Raw genomic sequence first — 17,795 nt, 5'->3', positions numbered from 1 at the left:
TTAACTGCATATATGATTTATTACCACAAAAAAAGGAAGCACAAATTATATAAATGATACATATTTATGAGTTTAGAGATGAAATTATTGATGACTACATCTAACTCTAACATGCATAAACAAATAACATGGACTAATGGACAGAGGGAAACACTGTTAAAACAAATTTAACAGAATGTTACCTGCTGTTGTTAATCTAGGTCATGAGTTAATGTACAATACTTGAAGTTTCTATGAATGAAAATTTTCATAATAAAATATTAGGGGGGGAAATAAATCCAATAACCTAATTCCCCTGCCTAAAAATCCCTATTTACATTTAATATTTATCAATAGCCTTTACTCAGACCTGGTTCTCATTTATACCCTACAGTTTCTGACACTGTTAACCACCTTCTCCCTTTGAAACCTTATACTACTTACTATTCTAAACGGTTTCCTTGTCTTTCTCTGATAATTCTTTTTGCCTTCTTTTCCTCTTTCTACTCCCAAACTGCAAAGTTCAGAACTAAGCCCTACTCTATATTTTTTCCCACAGAAAATTCACTTCCATTATTTTAACTATTGCTTATATGCAACTCCAAATGAAGATACAGCATCTTTTCTGTATTCAAGTCTCCCATTTCTAATTGTCTACTAAGTATTTAAACTTGTGCATCCCAAATCATTAAAAATGTTACTTTATCCTCAAAATTTAGAACTGGTATTCTACTTCCCAATTATTGTCCATGGTGGCACAGTTACCCAGGGTAAAACAATGAAGTTATTTTTGACTTCTCCCTCCATCCTAATCCTTAAAATAATTGGATACCAAGTCCTCCTAAATCCATTTTTCCCTTTTCATTCAGCCACCATTAATCTTATAATAATTCTTGGAAACTAACTTAGAGTTTACTGGTTCATATCCTAGCCTCTGTTTCTTCACATATTTCTAAAACATCTTCAGTTACGTTACTCCTGTTTGTATATAACTTCTATGATTTCCCAGATGGCTCAGTGATAAAGAATCTACCTGCCAATGCAGGAGCCGCAGGAGACGCGGGTTCAACCCCTGGGTCGAGAAGAGCCTTTGCAGGAGGAAATGGCACCCCACTCCAGTATTCTTGCCTGGAGACTCCCATGGACAGAGAAGCCTGACAGGCCACAGTCCACTGGGTTGCAAAGAGTCAGACACGACTGAGAGCAACTGAGCATGCACGTGATTTTCCATACCTAGATAATACTGCCGAGTAGAAAAAGTTAAACAAGATGTGTTACTTGCCACGGTAGCAAATCTCCAGGAACGGAGTCTTCCCAATGAACCAGGCCTCCTCCTCACAGTCCCCTCCCACACTGAATCTGGGCTGGCCCTATCACTCACGTTAAGCAACAAAATGCCACAGGAGTAGTGCTGTGCCGGTTCCAAGTCTATGCCTTAAGAAATTCTGGACTTCTGCACGCTTGGAAGCTCTGAGCTGCCAAGTAAGAAACCTGACCCCTTTGCAGGAAAGACCACCTGGAGAGGAGAGAGTCCTGAGGCAACATGGAGAGAGAGAGAGTGAAAAAATCCTAGACATCCCAGGGTCCCACCTGAGCCCAGCTTTTCGGGTGGCCCTGCCAAGGCAGCAGAAATATGAATGAGGCCATCTTGGACATTTCAGCCCCAGGTGCCGTGAAACTAAAGCTACAAGAATGTCTCCAAAGGGGACTAGAAAAACCATCCAAAAAAATAAATAATAATAAAAAAAAATAAAAACCATCCATCTGAGAATCAACCCAAAGAATTGCGCGCTTTTTTAAAAACATGAAAGCAATAGATAATTGAAATACTTGCTCTCAAAAAGCTAACTATATAATGCGGGGAAACATTCCAGTAAACAAGAAGGACCATCAGAGGTCAATGTTATGACAGGGATACACACACCATACTAGATGAATACAGAGGAGAATCATCTAAATTAAATGGGCACGGTGTGTGAAGGGGTGTATAAGGGGTGCAGCTGGGGAAGTTCTCTGGAGCAGCGGATACAGGCTGAGTTTTAAGAGAGCGCAGGATACTACATGCAGCAGTTGGGTATAAACCAGTGTGGTGGTCTGTGCTATGTGCTCAGTTGCTCAGCCATGTCCCGCTCTTGGCGACCCCATGGACTGCAGCCCGCCAGGCTCCTCTGTCCAAGGGATTCTCCAGGCAAGAATACTGGAGTGGGTTCCCTTTTCCTTCTCCAATGGTGGTTTGGGGGAGTGCTAAAAAAAGTAGCAGGTTTCCCTAGTGGCTCAGTGGTAAAGAATCCGCCTGCCAATGCAGGAGACACAGGATAGATCCCTGGGTCAGGAAGATCCCCTGGAAAAGGAGGAAAATGGCAACCCCCTCCAATATTCCTGCCTGGGAAATCCCTCAGACAGAGGAACTAGCAGGCTACAGTCCATGGGGTCACAAAAGACAAAAGACTGAGCAACTAAGCCACCACCAGCAAAAGATAAGCTGGGGACATAAACAGGAACTAGATAATTAAGGGCTTCTTACACTAAATACAGAGTTTAAACTTTACCCTAGGAATTATGAAGGATTTTAAGCAGGGAAATGACATTTTCAGATCCATATCTTAGAAAGATTTCTATGGTAGCTGTGTACTAGACAGACGAGAATGGAGGCAAAGAAAGGTCGGTAGCCTGCTTCAGACCTAGAAGAAGGGATAGAAACCTGAAGTAGGAGTGGCAGAGCGAATGGAGAGGGATCCCTAATGTTCAGAATCTACAGGAGATGATAAAGCACATGTGGTGGAGAGGGGCTAAGAGAGAGGAATGACTCGTTTCTCCCGCTGAGGCCTTGGAAGAGGGTGTACTGCCACTTATGGAAAATTGGGAGAAACAAGAGGCAACAGGATTCACACACAAGTAGGAAGTTTAGACTCAGATACAAGAACAGGAAGAAAGCATGGATGCGTCTGCTGACAGGAAACAGAAGGAAGCTTCACTCAGTGGCCCCTATTTTTTCAGTGAAATAAAAGGCAAGCTCACATGCTAAAACTAATGAGAGAAATGGTGGAGACGGAAAGTTTAGAAAGAGAAGTAATACTCAGGGACAGCCCTCAGAGGAAGAGGGAGCCCTGAGGATCTATCTGGGTGTCTGAAAGTCAAACTCATTCTGGCCTCAAGATGCACAGTGGTAGGATTTCCTCCAGCAGACTCAGCAGCCCAACTATAAGAATAGAGATGTCAGGTAGCTAACTTGGGCCAGGACTGGAGTACTATGAAAAAAATTAAAAGAAAGGAACAAGTTTCAGCAGAATTGATGGCAATGGTAAAAAAGTAATTCCAGTAATGGACTTTGAGTCTCAGTGGGCTAGGGAAAGAATCACTTCCAGGGAGCTGGAGGACTAGTGGAAAATGCAATGAGGTCAACAAACAAGAAAGAGGATCTGATGTGGTCAAAGTGTACATTTACTGGGAATAAGAAAGCTGGAAGGACTGAAGGCTGTGGTCAAAATATAGAATGTTGCAACAGTCTGGCTCACTGCTTTGTACCTAAGAAATACTCACAGAACTTACTGACGGCCAGACAGGCTATTAAGACTTCAAAGCCTGTCAGTTAAACAAACTAGCAATTGCTAAGAAATTTCCAAAAGGAATCCTCATGCACACTGTCAATTCAATATAGCATAAACTCTTATGTCACATCCAAAGTAATGCTTCCAACATTAACTCCCCTGATCTGCTATCTACCTATCATGAGCTCGTCATGAGCTCGTCAGGCAAGCTCAAAGCATTTAAAAAAAAAAAAATAAGGATCTTGCTTGATACTGCAATTTTTCTGCTACTTGTCCCAAGCTACCTCTGAATCAACTGTCTTGTTTTTTTTTTGTGACGTTGTCTTTTAAAATGTAAGCTCACCATCTTTATTCAAGAAGAGCCCTATTTGCTGTTATACTTGATGAGTCACTATTCATCAAGAAGTTTGGCGCTAGAAAAGAACTAGCTTGGCAGCCTCACCTTTCTAATATACCAGCAATAATCTCAAAGCTGGGGTCTAGACAGTGTCCCCTCAAAAGCAAGGCAACGTCACTGTAGAGCAGCCAGGTGTCAAGGAGAACAGAAATCAAATTTATGACTAAACTGAATATTTGGTCCTTTACTTTTTTGTCAATTCATGGTGTCTTTGTTAAAATTTTTAAATTATATTTATAAAACAGTGACTACCTTCAAACAGTACAAAGCACTTAGCAGATTTCTATTAAGTAAATTCATCTTTATATAATATCAATGAGAAACTATCTTAATTTCCTATACAGTAATTCAAATTCTTCAGTCTCTCTATCAGGGAAAAATCTCAAACTCCTTAACAAAGTATATAAGCCTTTGTGATCTGACTTCTGACTTCTCCACTAGCCTCATTCCTGTCTACTTAATCTCAGTTGTTATTCTCTCTCCTCTGCAGGTCCCCTGCCTGCAATGTCTTTTTCCTTACTCACTGCCTGGCTAATTCCTCCCTATATCTACCCTGCAGCTTTTCTTTGAAAATTTCAAACCAACATAAAAGTTAATAGAAGAGTACAATAAACATATCTCCTAAAAATAAATAAATATATGCCCTTCATCTGGATCCACCAGCTGTTATACTTTTTGCCACGTTTACCTCTCTCTCTGAACTATCTGAAAGTTATAGACATTATGACACTTAACCCCTAAAACTTCAGCAAGTATCTCTTAAGAATAAGATCCTTCTATGTAATCACATACCATAATCATCCAAAATATTTACCACTGATACACTATTACCTAATATGTAGTTCAAACTCAAATTTCCCCAGATATTCTAAAATGTTCTTTCATAGTTACCATCTCTCATACTTGAAAAATGATTTGGCAAATGAACCTGCTACTTTCCACTTAGCTCTCTGACACATTAGCAAGCTAAGAATTTCTTGATACATAAAAACTCATTTCAGTAGAATTTAAGTAAAACCACAGTATTCACAGCTACTTTGATTTCCAAACAGGTCACAAGAAGAAACTTGGAAATTTGAAGCTATGCCAGAATTTTATGTCCACCTTAGTCCTGCTGCCGTACCCTGAAAAGGACACTTTTCATTAAACAGCTTTCCAAACCGCTTACAAGGCTACTTTTGAAATTTGCTTTTGGTGTTGAACAAAAATATAATCAAAGTAGTCTCATCGTCTAAACTGTAAAGTATCAGATAAAGCAAATGAAACAGGTGCTAGATATATACCAAAATCTTGATCATATCTGGGACCAAGCAATTCACTACTATCATTCCAATGCATTAATGAATTCCTGAGACACTTTTTGCTAAATTTAACATAGGGTGCTGAAAAAGCTAAAATTACTAGAGGATATTAATTTGTGCACTTGTTTGTCAAATAAAAATTAAGACTGAAAGAAAAGGAACTAGAAACACAAACAGAACCGGCCTCTTATATACAAACACACACATTCACACAGCGTTTTTATTCTTAACAGTATCATTTACCTTCTGCCCTTCTCACAAAGCTTCTCAATTTCAGCTTTTAGATCCTGCTCCTTCTGCAGAAACTCCTTCTTTTCTTTCTCTATTTTCTTCTTCGTTTCTTCTCGCTTTATTGTTACGTCTTGGATAGCCTTTAATATCTCCTGAGTCCCACACAATTATAGTCACACACAAAGAAGGAAATGAATTAATTCTTTTGGTCTGAAGGTTACTTTCAACTATCACAAATTAACACTGACTTTAGTGAATTTAGAGTGAACTGAAGGAATCTAGTTCATGAGTAGTCCCAAAAGCCAGTACTTACACATAAGGGAGTAAGTAATAATGCAGATATCAATTCAACAGGAGAAAGAATTTCTAAGAATCACAACTGTTCAAAAATGGAATTTGCTGCCTTGTGAAGCAATAATCTCTCTATTACTGGTGCTCAAATAAAGGGTGAATGAACACCTATCAAGACTGCTGAGAAAGGCATTCTTGTACAGGGTGGGAGTTTGTTACTTCCAACAAATATCATCTTGGTTTGTTTTGTTATGGTTCTACTTCATTATGTGTAGGGATTATCTGTTCTTTTTAAATTATCTGACTATATGTATAATAAGTCAAACAATTAAAAAGTGCTAAATTTAAGTCATCTCTTATTCAGTTGCTCAGTTGTGTCTGACTCTTTGAGACCCCAGGGAATGCAGCACGCCAGGCTTCCCTGTCCTTCACCATCTCCCAGAGCTTGCTCAAACTCATGTCCATTCAATCAGTGATGCCATTCAACTATCTTGTCGCCTGTCATCCCTTTCTCCTCCTATCTTCAATCTTTCCCAGCATCAAGGTCTTTTCTAGTGATCAGTTGTTTGCACCAGGTGTCCAAAGTCATCTCTAATTCACATCAATTCCACCCATAAAGTAATCAATGTGTTAAAGTGTTTTGTACTATGCTCTCGCAACTTTCTCCATCCTCACACAACATGTGTACTTAGATACGTATTTCTTTGCTTTTCTGGTTTTTTATAATGAGGTAATTTTATATACCTTATTCTGCATCTTGCTTTGTTCACCTGACATGAGCATACTTGCAGCAAATATAGACCAAACTAAAAAACAGCTGCATAACACGACATGACACATGTATTTAGCCAATATAGCCACTCTCTGTTAAAAGCGTCCATCAGGTTTATTCCAGTTTTCTTGTACTACAATAAACATTCTATGTCTATACTTTCATACAAAAACCTTTCATTTCTGTTGAGTAGACTTCTAATAATGAGGAGTCTAGGTCAAGATGTCTATACATTTTAAAATATAACTGACAATTCCCAGTATCTTTTCTTTAAAAAAAAATTGTTAACAATTCACACTCCTACCAATGTCTAAGAAGAGTTCATTTTTTCTAACCCTTGACAGCTTATTTTGTTTTGCCCAATCTCACGGGAAAGGGGGAGGAAGGGTATCTAGTAATTTTAACGAGCATTTTACCACCTCCTATTCTTTTACTGTTTTCATTGTCTGTCTGCTCCAACTAGAATAAACATCCAACGAAGACAAAGACTATGTTTTGTTTACCACTAAAACTTCAGGGACCAGATGAGGAACTCAAAAAACATTTGTTGTATGAATGAATCAACACTAGTAAGGCTGAGTTTATTTTCATGTATTTATTCCCCATTTGCTTTTCCTCTTCTGTGAATTACTGTTTATAATTGTAGGCAAAATAATAGCCCCTGCCTCACAAAAATGTCTATGTTCTACCCCTTGGAACCTCTGTTACCTTCCTTAACAAAAAGATAGAGAGAGAATCCTGGATTACCTGGGTGGGTCCAATCTAATCACAAATAGTTTTTTAAAATAGAGAAACTTTCCCTATCCTGAGCAGAGTAAGATGTGATTAGGGAAGAATGGTTACAGAAATGCAACATGGCTGACTTTGAAGAGGGAGAAGGGGTCACAGATCAAGGAATGCAAGCAGCCTCTAGAAGCCAGGAAGGCAAGGAAATGTCTTCTCCCTTGAAGTCCCCAGAAAGGAAGGCTGCCATTCCAATACCTTGCTTTTAGCCCAGTGACACCCATGTCGGGCTTCAGACCTACAGAACTGATACAATAAATGTGTTGTTTTAAGCTCTAAATTCAGGACAATCTGCTACAGTAGCAATAGGAAACTATTACAATATAAAAGTAATACAATAATCTTTCCTGGTGTTTCTTTAGACTATTTGGCTTTTACTATGAATTTGCAGGAATCTCAGAGTGTCTTGTAGCTTAAACCCTTCATCAGATCTGCTAGAAATATTTTCTCTCAGTTTAATATTGATCTTTTGACTGTTTTCTGTATCATTTACCATATCAAAAATTTTAATTATATATAATTAAATTAATTTTAAAAAATCTTCTGGGTTTTCTGCTTGGATTAAGAGGACTTCTTGCAACTTAAGGTACATATATATTCTCCTAAATTTTTCTTGACCTTAAAATTTTTTTCCAGTTTTCCATGTATATTTTTAATCCACTTAGAATTGTATTTTTAAATACAGTATGAGATAAAAATCTAATCAAATGACTTTCCAGGTAGGCAACCAATTACATCAACAAAATACATTAAATATATTCTGAACTAAAATAGGAGTGAGAATTTGGACAAGATGCCCTCAAAGTTCTTGTTTATACTTAAAATTCTATGATAACGATTAAAAAGTTACTTGCAGATTGCCTTTGGGGGATGTGATTTGTGATGCTCATGTCCACAGCTCACCTGTGCAATGAAATTTGTTTACTCCATCTTTTGTTCCTAGGGACTGTTTTAATTTTTAATTCAAATACATTGTTATCCTTTAGTCAAAGGACATGGGAGTATGTTTTAGGTCATTTTAACCTAGCCTCGCTAGGGCTTCCCTGGTGGCTCAGATGGTAAAGAATTTGCCTGCAGTGCAAGAGACCTGGGTTCGCTCCCTGGGTTGGGAAGATCCCCTGGAGAGGGAAAGGAATGGCAACCTACTCCAGTATTCTTCCCCACAGAATTCCATGGACAGAGGAGCCTGGCGGGGATAGTACATGGGGTAGCAGAGTCAGACAAGACTGAATGACAACACACACACACACACACACTGCTTTTTTATTTCTATTAATTTGAAAACAAGGTTAAAGTCTAATTAGTGACTATAGCTTTACTTGTTGCCAATTTTAATATAAGCAGGATACCTGGTGATTCTTCATTTCTTCTTCTCTCCTTTGCTGAAGTTGCTTTAATTGCACTTGGAGCTGATTCTCCACTTGCCTCTGCTTGTCCAAGACCTCCTGGTAACGCTCCTTCAACAGGGTTCTCTCTGTCATCATTTTATCCTATGGGTAACAACAGAAAAGGAGTTGAATTCGTCAATTTAGCTGCAAGAAACATTCACCATAGGCTTACTTGTTCAAGGCATCATGCAGAGCTCTTAAGCTGCAGGGTCCAATACTGGAGCTACTAGCCATGCTGTCTGTTATGTAAATTTAAAGTAATTAGAATAAGAAAATGTAAACAGCCGGCTCTTCAGTCACCTTGCCACACTCCTAGCACTCGGTAGCTTTGTGTGAGTAGTGGCTACTATGCTAGACAGCACACATAAAGAACACTTCCGTCGTGAAAGGAAATTCTGCTGTACAACACTGCACTAAGATGTGGGTGGCAACCATGGCCTACGGGCCAAATCCAGCCATCGTCTGATTTTATAGGTAAATGTTTTCCAGGAACGTCGCCATACCCAATGGTTTACTGGCTGCTTTCACACTACAACAGCAGAGGGGAGCAGTTACAAAAGAGCCCAGCTCACCTAGATTCTTACACAAACTATTCCTCTGCTCTAGGAAATAAGCGAAATAAGGTATTTTATCATCTATTAAGAAGAAGAAGAATGAGCAAAAACAAAGAACTCAAAATGCATCCAGAAACTGGATTCCTTACTGGTCATTAGCACTAAGAACTGACAAAAACCCACCAGTGCTCTGGGGGACTTGTGATTCAGATTGGACAAATTGGCAAGTTCTTACATAAAGTAGGAGCAGGAGTAAAGCTTTTAAGGGCCACAGTTCAGCTCTGCCTCCCTGACATTAGTAAATCAAGAAAAGTAATGGTTAGCTTTCAAAGGGACAGGAAAACTTAGAGGGTCAATTTAAAAACACATTTGGTACAAGGTAGCCCACGTAAAACTTAAACAGAGCATTAAACTGAATTCATTCACTAGACGGTAACTATTTTCAAAGAAAAGAAAGGTTTTAGAAGTGAATGGGGGAAAACTTATCACCCTATGACAAAAAAAAAAAAAAAAAACAGAAGTTCTCAAGATGGGACTTTAGCTTTGGGATAAGCTAGTCCTTAGTCCAGGTACTGAAATGTGACTAAGGCTCCCTAAACAGATGACTCCTTAGCATCATAACTTTAAAGGTTTTCTGAACCTAAGATCTATGCATAGGTGTGTACAAAATTTTTTGAGAGGAGAATTCAAAGTTTTCAAAAGATTCTGAAAGATCTTAACCCAAGAAAAGTTAAAAAAAAAAAAAGTTAAGAACCAACTGATCAAACTAGTAAATAAGAGCATTCTTTTCTTCTCTCTTTACTTTCTTACGGAAACTTTTTTGTCCATGATGCATCTTTATATATAACACAGGATGCGGGGGAAAAAAAGAACTCAAGTCTTCACAGAAGGAAGTTTCAAGGACACACCATTAGTACATGCAAATTGATGACTCAGAGGTGTATAGGAAATTACTTGATCCAATTCTTCTCCAAGCCAAAGGGTTACACACTGCTACTTTGTTTCACTGGTGGCTAATTGGTTCTGAGAGCCCAGAGGCCCAATTTGAAATGCAGGCAGTGGGCAATTACTGTAAGTGCATGAAAAGGGTAGCAAATAAAACAACAGCAAAGTTCCCCGCACTGCCATCCAGCTTAATACCTGACTAGTTCCACTGCCTTTATTAAAGCATGTGGCCCACATCACCACCTATAAAAACACAGCCAAAGAGACCACAACCCTGGGCCTCTTTCAGTCCAGTGGCTTGCCAGTCTCTACCCATTTCAGACTGATGTTAAAGCTTATCTGCAACTTCTTAAGTTGGCCTCTTCAACTGCTATATAGTCATCCCAACTCCACCTTACAACTGTGGGGACCAAATAAATACTACATGCAAAGTGTCTAGAGTAAGTGCTCAAGAAAAGACAACTCCTCCTCCTCCCCTTGGAGGTTCTTGTCTAGCCTCGTTCTCAGCTTGCACACGGCCATCAGGTCTCTCCTCTCTGGTATCTTTTTACTTGCCTGTTATAAATAACTCCTGAGTTGCTACTCTCTATTTAAAAGTTTTTATTGGCTTCATGTGGTTAACACACTCCGATAACTGACTTCTTTCCATCTGCCCCTCAATTTCTTTGACTTATGTCAAATATCTACTTTATTTCCTCTTATATACTTTTTCCTCAATAGTACCTACTGTTCTAAAAAATTCAAAACCAAATAAACAACAACAAAATATTAACTGGTTTTCCTCCTTATTTCCACTCAACTAACATATCTTATCCTAAAGACCTCTTCCTGAACCAAGGGTGCCTTTCTGCACATTATCCTTCCTCTTAAAAATAAATGCTCAGATATTCACACACATACAAGGTAGAAGTTTTTGCCACAAAATGCCAGGGACAGATCAAGGGGACCACTTTAACAAAAATAAATGTGAAGCTCTCTAAGTTTTAAAAACCAATTACCTAGGAATAAAATAGGAAGACACAACTAAACAATACATGAGAAAATGACATGATGGAGTTTGAGTGAAAGCTCAACAGTGTGACGAGACGGTCAAAACAAGCTGCTGTCAGCTTAAGAAACGGTGTCTAGAATGAGAGAGAGAACAAGGGTCCCACTGTATTGTGAAGTAATTATACTATATGTGCATTACTATGTTTAGCTCTTAAGATCACATTTTAAAAGAAACATTGAGAAGATGGAACCTCTCGAGGTGGAAAAGAAGTCAGGATGATGAAAAACTGAAAAATATACGAAGAAGGTTAAAAACATCTGGGGACATTTCACCTGGAAAGGTTCAGACCTGAGAGGTAAGAGCAAAAGGCATTAAAAAAAAAAAAAACACTTTGACTATACTGGGGGCTAACAAGTAAAACGTTTTAGATTTACTCTATGTAGCTCAGGAGAGAACTATAACAAGAAGCTTTAGTGGTTCTGTTCTCACCCCATAATAAGATCTAACAGTAAGATCTATTTTCTAAATGCAGTATGTTGCTTTGTGAGTAGTAAACATCCCATCTCTGGAAGTAATCAAGCAGAAGTTAGCTGACCATCTCTCAGGGATTTTATAAAGGAGATTCCTGCACCTTTTCCAATTGGGATGATGTGACGCTAGATCTTCCACATTAACAGTTTCATAGACCAATAACGACAGTTTAACTACTCACCAGATTCTTTTCAATATCTTGATCTGTGTTTACCTCTGAATCAGTCGTCTTAAAGTCAGTCTATAAAGAAAGAAACAATTATATTCAGAACTGTTCAGAGACATTTTAAAAAGGCAGAATTATATAGTCCTTTCACTGAGAAATCTGTCACAAGTAACTGAGAAATTAACTTTTTGTTCTTTCTCCTTATCAGTTTCACAGCAAAAGAACTGTAGTTCTGGCAAATGCCCTCTGACATCCACGCTGCATTAAGCACTTATCCCACAAAATAACCTGAATGAGACCCCACAACTGATGGAGAGACAACCCCAAGGCTGAAACAGGAATTTTGGCCCCCTACAACTTATTCTGCCCATTCTTCTTTCTACGACAAAGCATATTAGTCACTAGAAGGCAGGAGACACTGTACTTCTTAAGATGTAGGTCAGAGAATTAACAAGGATTCCTCCTGCAAGTGCGAAGATGGGAAATATGAATGCTAATGACCTACGCTCATCAATTACTCGGTGCAAGCAATTGTATGTAGGTCATGAAGTTCCTAGTTGCCATGATTAGACACTGGCTGTTACTTATGGAACACCAGGAACACCAGAACGCAGTTATCACAGAGCACCGTATGAGAGTTGCCAGTAGAAAAAGAGAGACAGAGCCGTTCTCCACCAACTATGAAGAAGTATCTCCTGCCCTCCAAAAAAAAAAAATTAAATTAAAAGCCCGAATTCCATGTTAGTAGTAGAAACTTGATACTTGACCTGGACAGCAATGTTCTGAGAAAGCTTCAGGGAAGAGCTATCCTGATCATCATCCTGATCCACTCTGACTCCTTCAACCCCATTTGCTGGAGGCACCACAGGTGGGAACTCCAAGCCTGGGTCCCTGCTCCCTTCCTTTAGGGTGGAGGCTTGTGGGGCCTTCTCTTCAGGACAACTCCCGGAGGCAAGCTGCTTTGTATGGCACCCTGCCTTAAGAGACCGAGTGGCGGGGTGGAGGCTCTCCTGAAGGCACGTGTCCCCCTCCTCTCCTGCCGTGCTGGCCACGTCCTTCAGATCAGACTGGGACCCACCGCCAGACAGACCAAGGGCCGTGGCTATCAAGTTTTCTCCTAAAACCGCCCGGTGCGCTGCTGAAGTGTCACCTGCTGATGAGCCAGGATTCTGCTCTGGGTGTTCCAAATGGGCATTTCTGTTATTCTCCTTGGTTATCGTTTGGTTACTTACACTCGACAGAGGCGAGTTCTTATGCTTCTGTGCAGGGTCTTTGGGGCTATGAAAAAAGAAGATAAAAAGTTTCTCTCCATCCAATCTTAAGGAGGGTGAAACATATAATATTTCCAATACAACCACTAGAAGAACAAGACTGACCTATATAAGCCCCTCCAAATTATCAGGATGAAAAGAAACTTAGGTTCCATTCAGTAATTTTGATCACACACACAAAGAATATAGCCCGGTGGTGAAGAATCTGGGTTCTGGAGACAGTCCACAATAAATAATCACACATGAATGACTCTGGGGACCCAGAATCATTGGGGGATGTCAAATTTAATAATTTGGGGGAATGCAGATGAAATAGCCTATTGTTAAGACTATTTCACTTAGGTACATGTACTATTTTTGTTACACATAATATTTTTAATAAATATTAATTTGGAAACTGTTTTTATTCCACTCTTGTTTCACAAAATAATTCACACTCAAATTCCCTAGACAGATCTTTGACCAGAACCACTTTTTAGGTTCTTCAACAGCTTTCTAGAGCATAACATCACTACCTCATGTTGCCTGGAGTATAGACAATTTTGAATCCAAAATTGAAGCTGTCAGTAGAAATTTTATCCCAGATGACACATGTATAACACTGGAAAAACTGTTTTATCATTTGCCACAACCATTAACACACTGCTTTTAAGAGAAATCTTCAAAACCTATTTATAAGGACATCCAACATTCACAACTCTTTCACCCAATAATAATGACTACATCTGTGTCAAATTCCTTTGCCATTAAAAAGATTAAAACTGATTCTCTCCACCAATACCCTTAAGGACTCCAAACCAGCACTGACTGAGGCTTTAAGTCATTATACCTTTCTTTCCTCAAGTACCTACCTTTCTAGAAAATTCAAAAACAAACAAACAACAAGAACAAAATAGTACCTACTGTTCAAAATAAAACAACAGGGAGCATCTTGTGACATGAAAATCTTTATAAATGCTCTTTACTGACTCCTTGCTAGGATCAAGTGGGGTACGGGGACACAAATTATAAATTTGGACAGACACAGTACCTAGATGTGAATCCTGGAAATGGAAACCCACTCCAGTATTCTTGCCTGGAGAATCCCATGGATGGAGGAACCTGGTAGGCTACAGTCCACGGGGTCAAAAAGAGTCGGACACGACTGAGGGACTTCACTCACTTCACTAACTCTGGGCAAGTTACTTAACTCCATTTGTAAAACAGAAATAATATTACCTACCTAACAGGTTTATTGTGAGGATTACATGAGATAAAGCATCTGAAGTATTTAGTTCTGGCATACAGTAAACACTCAATAAACCCTGGCTACTATTATTATTACTAGTAGTATGTGCCTGTTTTGGGGTTTTTTTTTTAAGCTGCACCATGCAGCATGTGGGACCAGGTATTGAAACCATGCCCCCTGCATTGGAAGGGCAGAGTCTTATCAACCACTGGACCACCAGGGAAGTGCACTATTTATAAATGAAGATGCAAGTTTATGGTGAGGTTTTACTTAACTCCTGTCCCCATTACAATAACAAACCTCTCTTCTTCATTTAAACAGATATTTATTAAGTACACTGGAGTCAGACAAGCCTGAGTTTAAATCCTGACTCCAACACAGCATGGTAACCTTGGGCAAGTTACTAACCTCTCTTAGTTTTCTCACCTGTTAATGGGAATAACAGTATTAGCACCTACCTCCTGGGATTGTTAGGAGAATTAAATGTATTAACACATACAGAGCTGCTAGGACACTGTTATCTATTGCATTAGGTCCTACATACTCTACAAAAGTGTTGAGGTAGCCAACCCAGTACAACATTATACATAACAATGGTTTAATCACTACAAAATGCAAGGCTGGGTAATCATAATTCCAGTCCTCAAGAGTTTAGATGGAAGGCAAACTACACAAGTAGTAAGTCATACTAACAAAGCTATCTATTTATCTGTAGATACAGATGTAGATCCATGTACATATACAAAGCACACATATATACTAAGTGTGTATGTATACATATACATGCACATACATACATATATATATATATATACACACATACATATATATGTATACATACACACAGGTACAATATATAAACATATAGTTAAATAAAGTCCATGTAGGAGAAGTTGGGAAATATTTGCATTTTCAAACAGTTTGACCAGCTGTATTGTAATCTATTTACTCAACAAACAATCAGCATGCCTGCTGAGTGTTGGATACTGTGCGGGGTACCAAATATACAAACATAAATCAGGCAGTCCCTACCTTTAAAAAGTTTTCATCTAGGGCAATGCCACTAGAGCCAAAAAGGGGAAAGACCTTCTGTAAAAAGCCCATCTCCAAAGCCCTTCACCCAAACGAAATCTACCCAGTCAGGAGTCCACACGTTACCTTAGACCATCTGGGGGACCTTCATCTGGTTTGGAAGCACAAACACTAGAAGAGGATTCCGCAGGATTCGGAGCAGTGGCCACCACGCCAGCTACCTCAGATGCCGCCATCGTGCTCTGCACATTCAGAAACAAATTACAGCTACAAGTTCCAGGATCTCAAAACAAACGTGTCTTTCCCCATCAGAATGTCCATACAGCAGAATCATATTAGGAAAGAAACACAAAGAAAAAGCTGGGCTCCAGGAGAAAATATTTAAGAGTATTCTTCAGTAGGATATAAAAAGAGCCATGACACACAACAGGTCCCAAAGGACATCAATCCTCAAACATCATTATATATATCATTACATACATTACACACATATATACGTGTGTGTGAACACTATATTTGCCTGTGCAACGCTTTTTCAGTTTAGGAGAAATGCAGTCTCACAGACTGTGAGAATCCTCCAAATGATCCACATACCTACCTTGCCTAATATCATTTACAAAAGATGTGACTTGGGGCCTAATATCAACAGTATCTTATGTTTTAAAATCATTTTATGCCTGTCACATTAAAAGCATTCTCCATTAATATAAGTAAAGTTTTCTGGAAGTATTCTTGTAGGAGAGAAAAAATAGTATTTAATTGGGCAATCCAAGTATCTTTTACTCTGTGTTCCCCAAAGATGGGAAAAGTTTGACAACCACTGACTGCGGAAAGTACACTCTTCAGAGTTACTGGAGGTGCTAAAGAGTAGGAGAATCTCAGTTACTCCAGCATGAAAATGAGAAGCTGAAAAACAGTAATCTAAGTAAGGGAAGTGGGACACAGATCTTTTTTAGATCAAAAGGTCATCCTTTATGTTGCAGGACAAATTCACGGCCTTCTATGGTGAAAAGATAAAAAAGAATATGGGAAGAGGGAGGTGTAACATAAGGCTAGCTCAAATTCTCGTTTTTATTTTAATAGCATCCCAGGTACATCCCTGACCCGCGAAGAAAGCATAGGGCAGGCACGGAGGCTGGCCTGTGTCAACACTTAAGTCCCAGGCTATCTTCCCCCTGTGCCTCAGTTTTCCCCATCATACAAGGCTCCCAGGAGAAAAACGGGCCCCAGATCGCCATTACTGTTCGCACAGGTGCAAAACGTCCTGCCCCATCGGAGCCCGGGCCGGGGCTTCCCGACGCCCGGTCAACAAAACCACAGGTCACGGGTCCTACGTGCAACTCGGTGGCTGAGAGCCGCAGAGGGGAAGGGGACGGGGACATCTGGCAGGAGGCTGCGGCCGGAGCGCGGGGCGTTAGGTCGAAGAGGCCAAGGGGAGCCTCGCACCGCAACCCGGCGGCGACGGGTCATTGGGGGAGATCCGGGGACGGTCGCGAAAGGGACAATGGGGAGAAGAGACGCCGAGTGGTCCCGGCCGCCCTCCACAGGGGGGCTGGCCCCGCCGGCCGCAGCCCCCTTCGCACCTTGTCCTCGGCCCCCCGGTCAGGCTGCCAACCCCCCGTCCCACTTCTAGGCCTGGACCCCCGTGCCCGTCCCCGCAACTCCCTCCACGCCCCCCCACCCACCCGCAGCCTCGACCCCCGCCCCTCGCGCCGCAGCCCCTCGCCCGCGCGCCCGCCCCTCACACACCTCCCGCGCCGCGCCCCGGGGAGCGAACGGGGGAGGGACGGGACGCACCTGAGCGGGCGGAGCGGGGGGGAGGGGACGGCCGAACCTGGGGGGGGAGGGGTCGAGCGCCGGCCCGCGCGCGCGACACCTCCCACTTCCGGCGGCACGAGCGGCGGGGGGCAAGCCTCGGCCCCGGAGAGGAGAGGCCGCGGTGGCACCCGCGCCGCCCCCGATGGCGCCCTCTGGCGGCCGGAGCCGGCGCGGTCGGGGCCGGGTGTGGGGAGCGGTGGGGACGCGGACTTGGCGGAAACCGCCCCCCGCGCTAAGATGCTAGTAGATTCCGCCCGGGCGAAGGGACTTGAGAGATGGCGACCGCGAGAAGGACTTGAGATCTGGCGGAGGGAGAAGCCCTCTCTAGGAAGGTTATGAGGCAAGAGTCAGGGTCATGGCGGTCAGAGAAAGAAGAGGAAGAAGTGTTGTTTTAAAGGTCTCCACCGAGATGCCTTGTCCAGAGGACGCCATGAGGCAGAGGACCGGCGTTATGGAGAGGGTAGCTTCTGAAGATTCCCCGAGGACTCAGGGCGGCGGGTCAGCCGCCGCACACGCCGCTTCCTCAGCGGAGGACGCCCAGAGGAGCCACCCCCCCCCACCCCGCCCCC

General features: G+C 41.3%; 1 protein-coding gene across 3 annotated transcripts in view; it reads right to left on the bottom strand.

Moving 5' to 3' along the window:
• RNF214 (ring finger protein 214) overlaps positions 1 to 17,781 on the bottom strand; it is a 47,764-nt gene extending 29,983 nt beyond the window's left edge. The window contains exons 1-6 of one of the 3 annotated variants that reach the window (XM_043900019.1): positions 17,206 to 17,781; positions 15,535 to 15,650; positions 12,645 to 13,155; positions 11,893 to 11,952; positions 8,652 to 8,792; positions 5,469 to 5,608 (exon numbers count right to left, since the gene is read on the bottom strand). In XM_043900019.1, the coding sequence (XP_043755954.1) occupies positions 5,469 to 5,608; positions 8,652 to 8,792; positions 11,893 to 11,952; positions 12,645 to 13,155; positions 15,535 to 15,644 (962 nt within the window). In that variant the 5' untranslated portion in view covers positions 15,645 to 15,650; positions 17,206 to 17,781. The other 2 variants (XM_043900030.1, XM_043900040.1) reach the window with 2 other exon arrangements.
• Positions 17,782 to 17,795: the final 14 nt, after the last annotated feature.

Source organism: Cervus elaphus, chromosome 1, assembly GCF_910594005.1.
Source record: "Cervus elaphus chromosome 1, mCerEla1.1, whole genome shotgun sequence".
Taxonomy (NCBI): Eukaryota; Metazoa; Chordata; class Mammalia; order Artiodactyla; family Cervidae; genus Cervus; species Cervus elaphus.
Note: the sequence above shows the minus strand (reverse complement) of the source record. Positions and strands in the feature narration are given on the sequence as shown.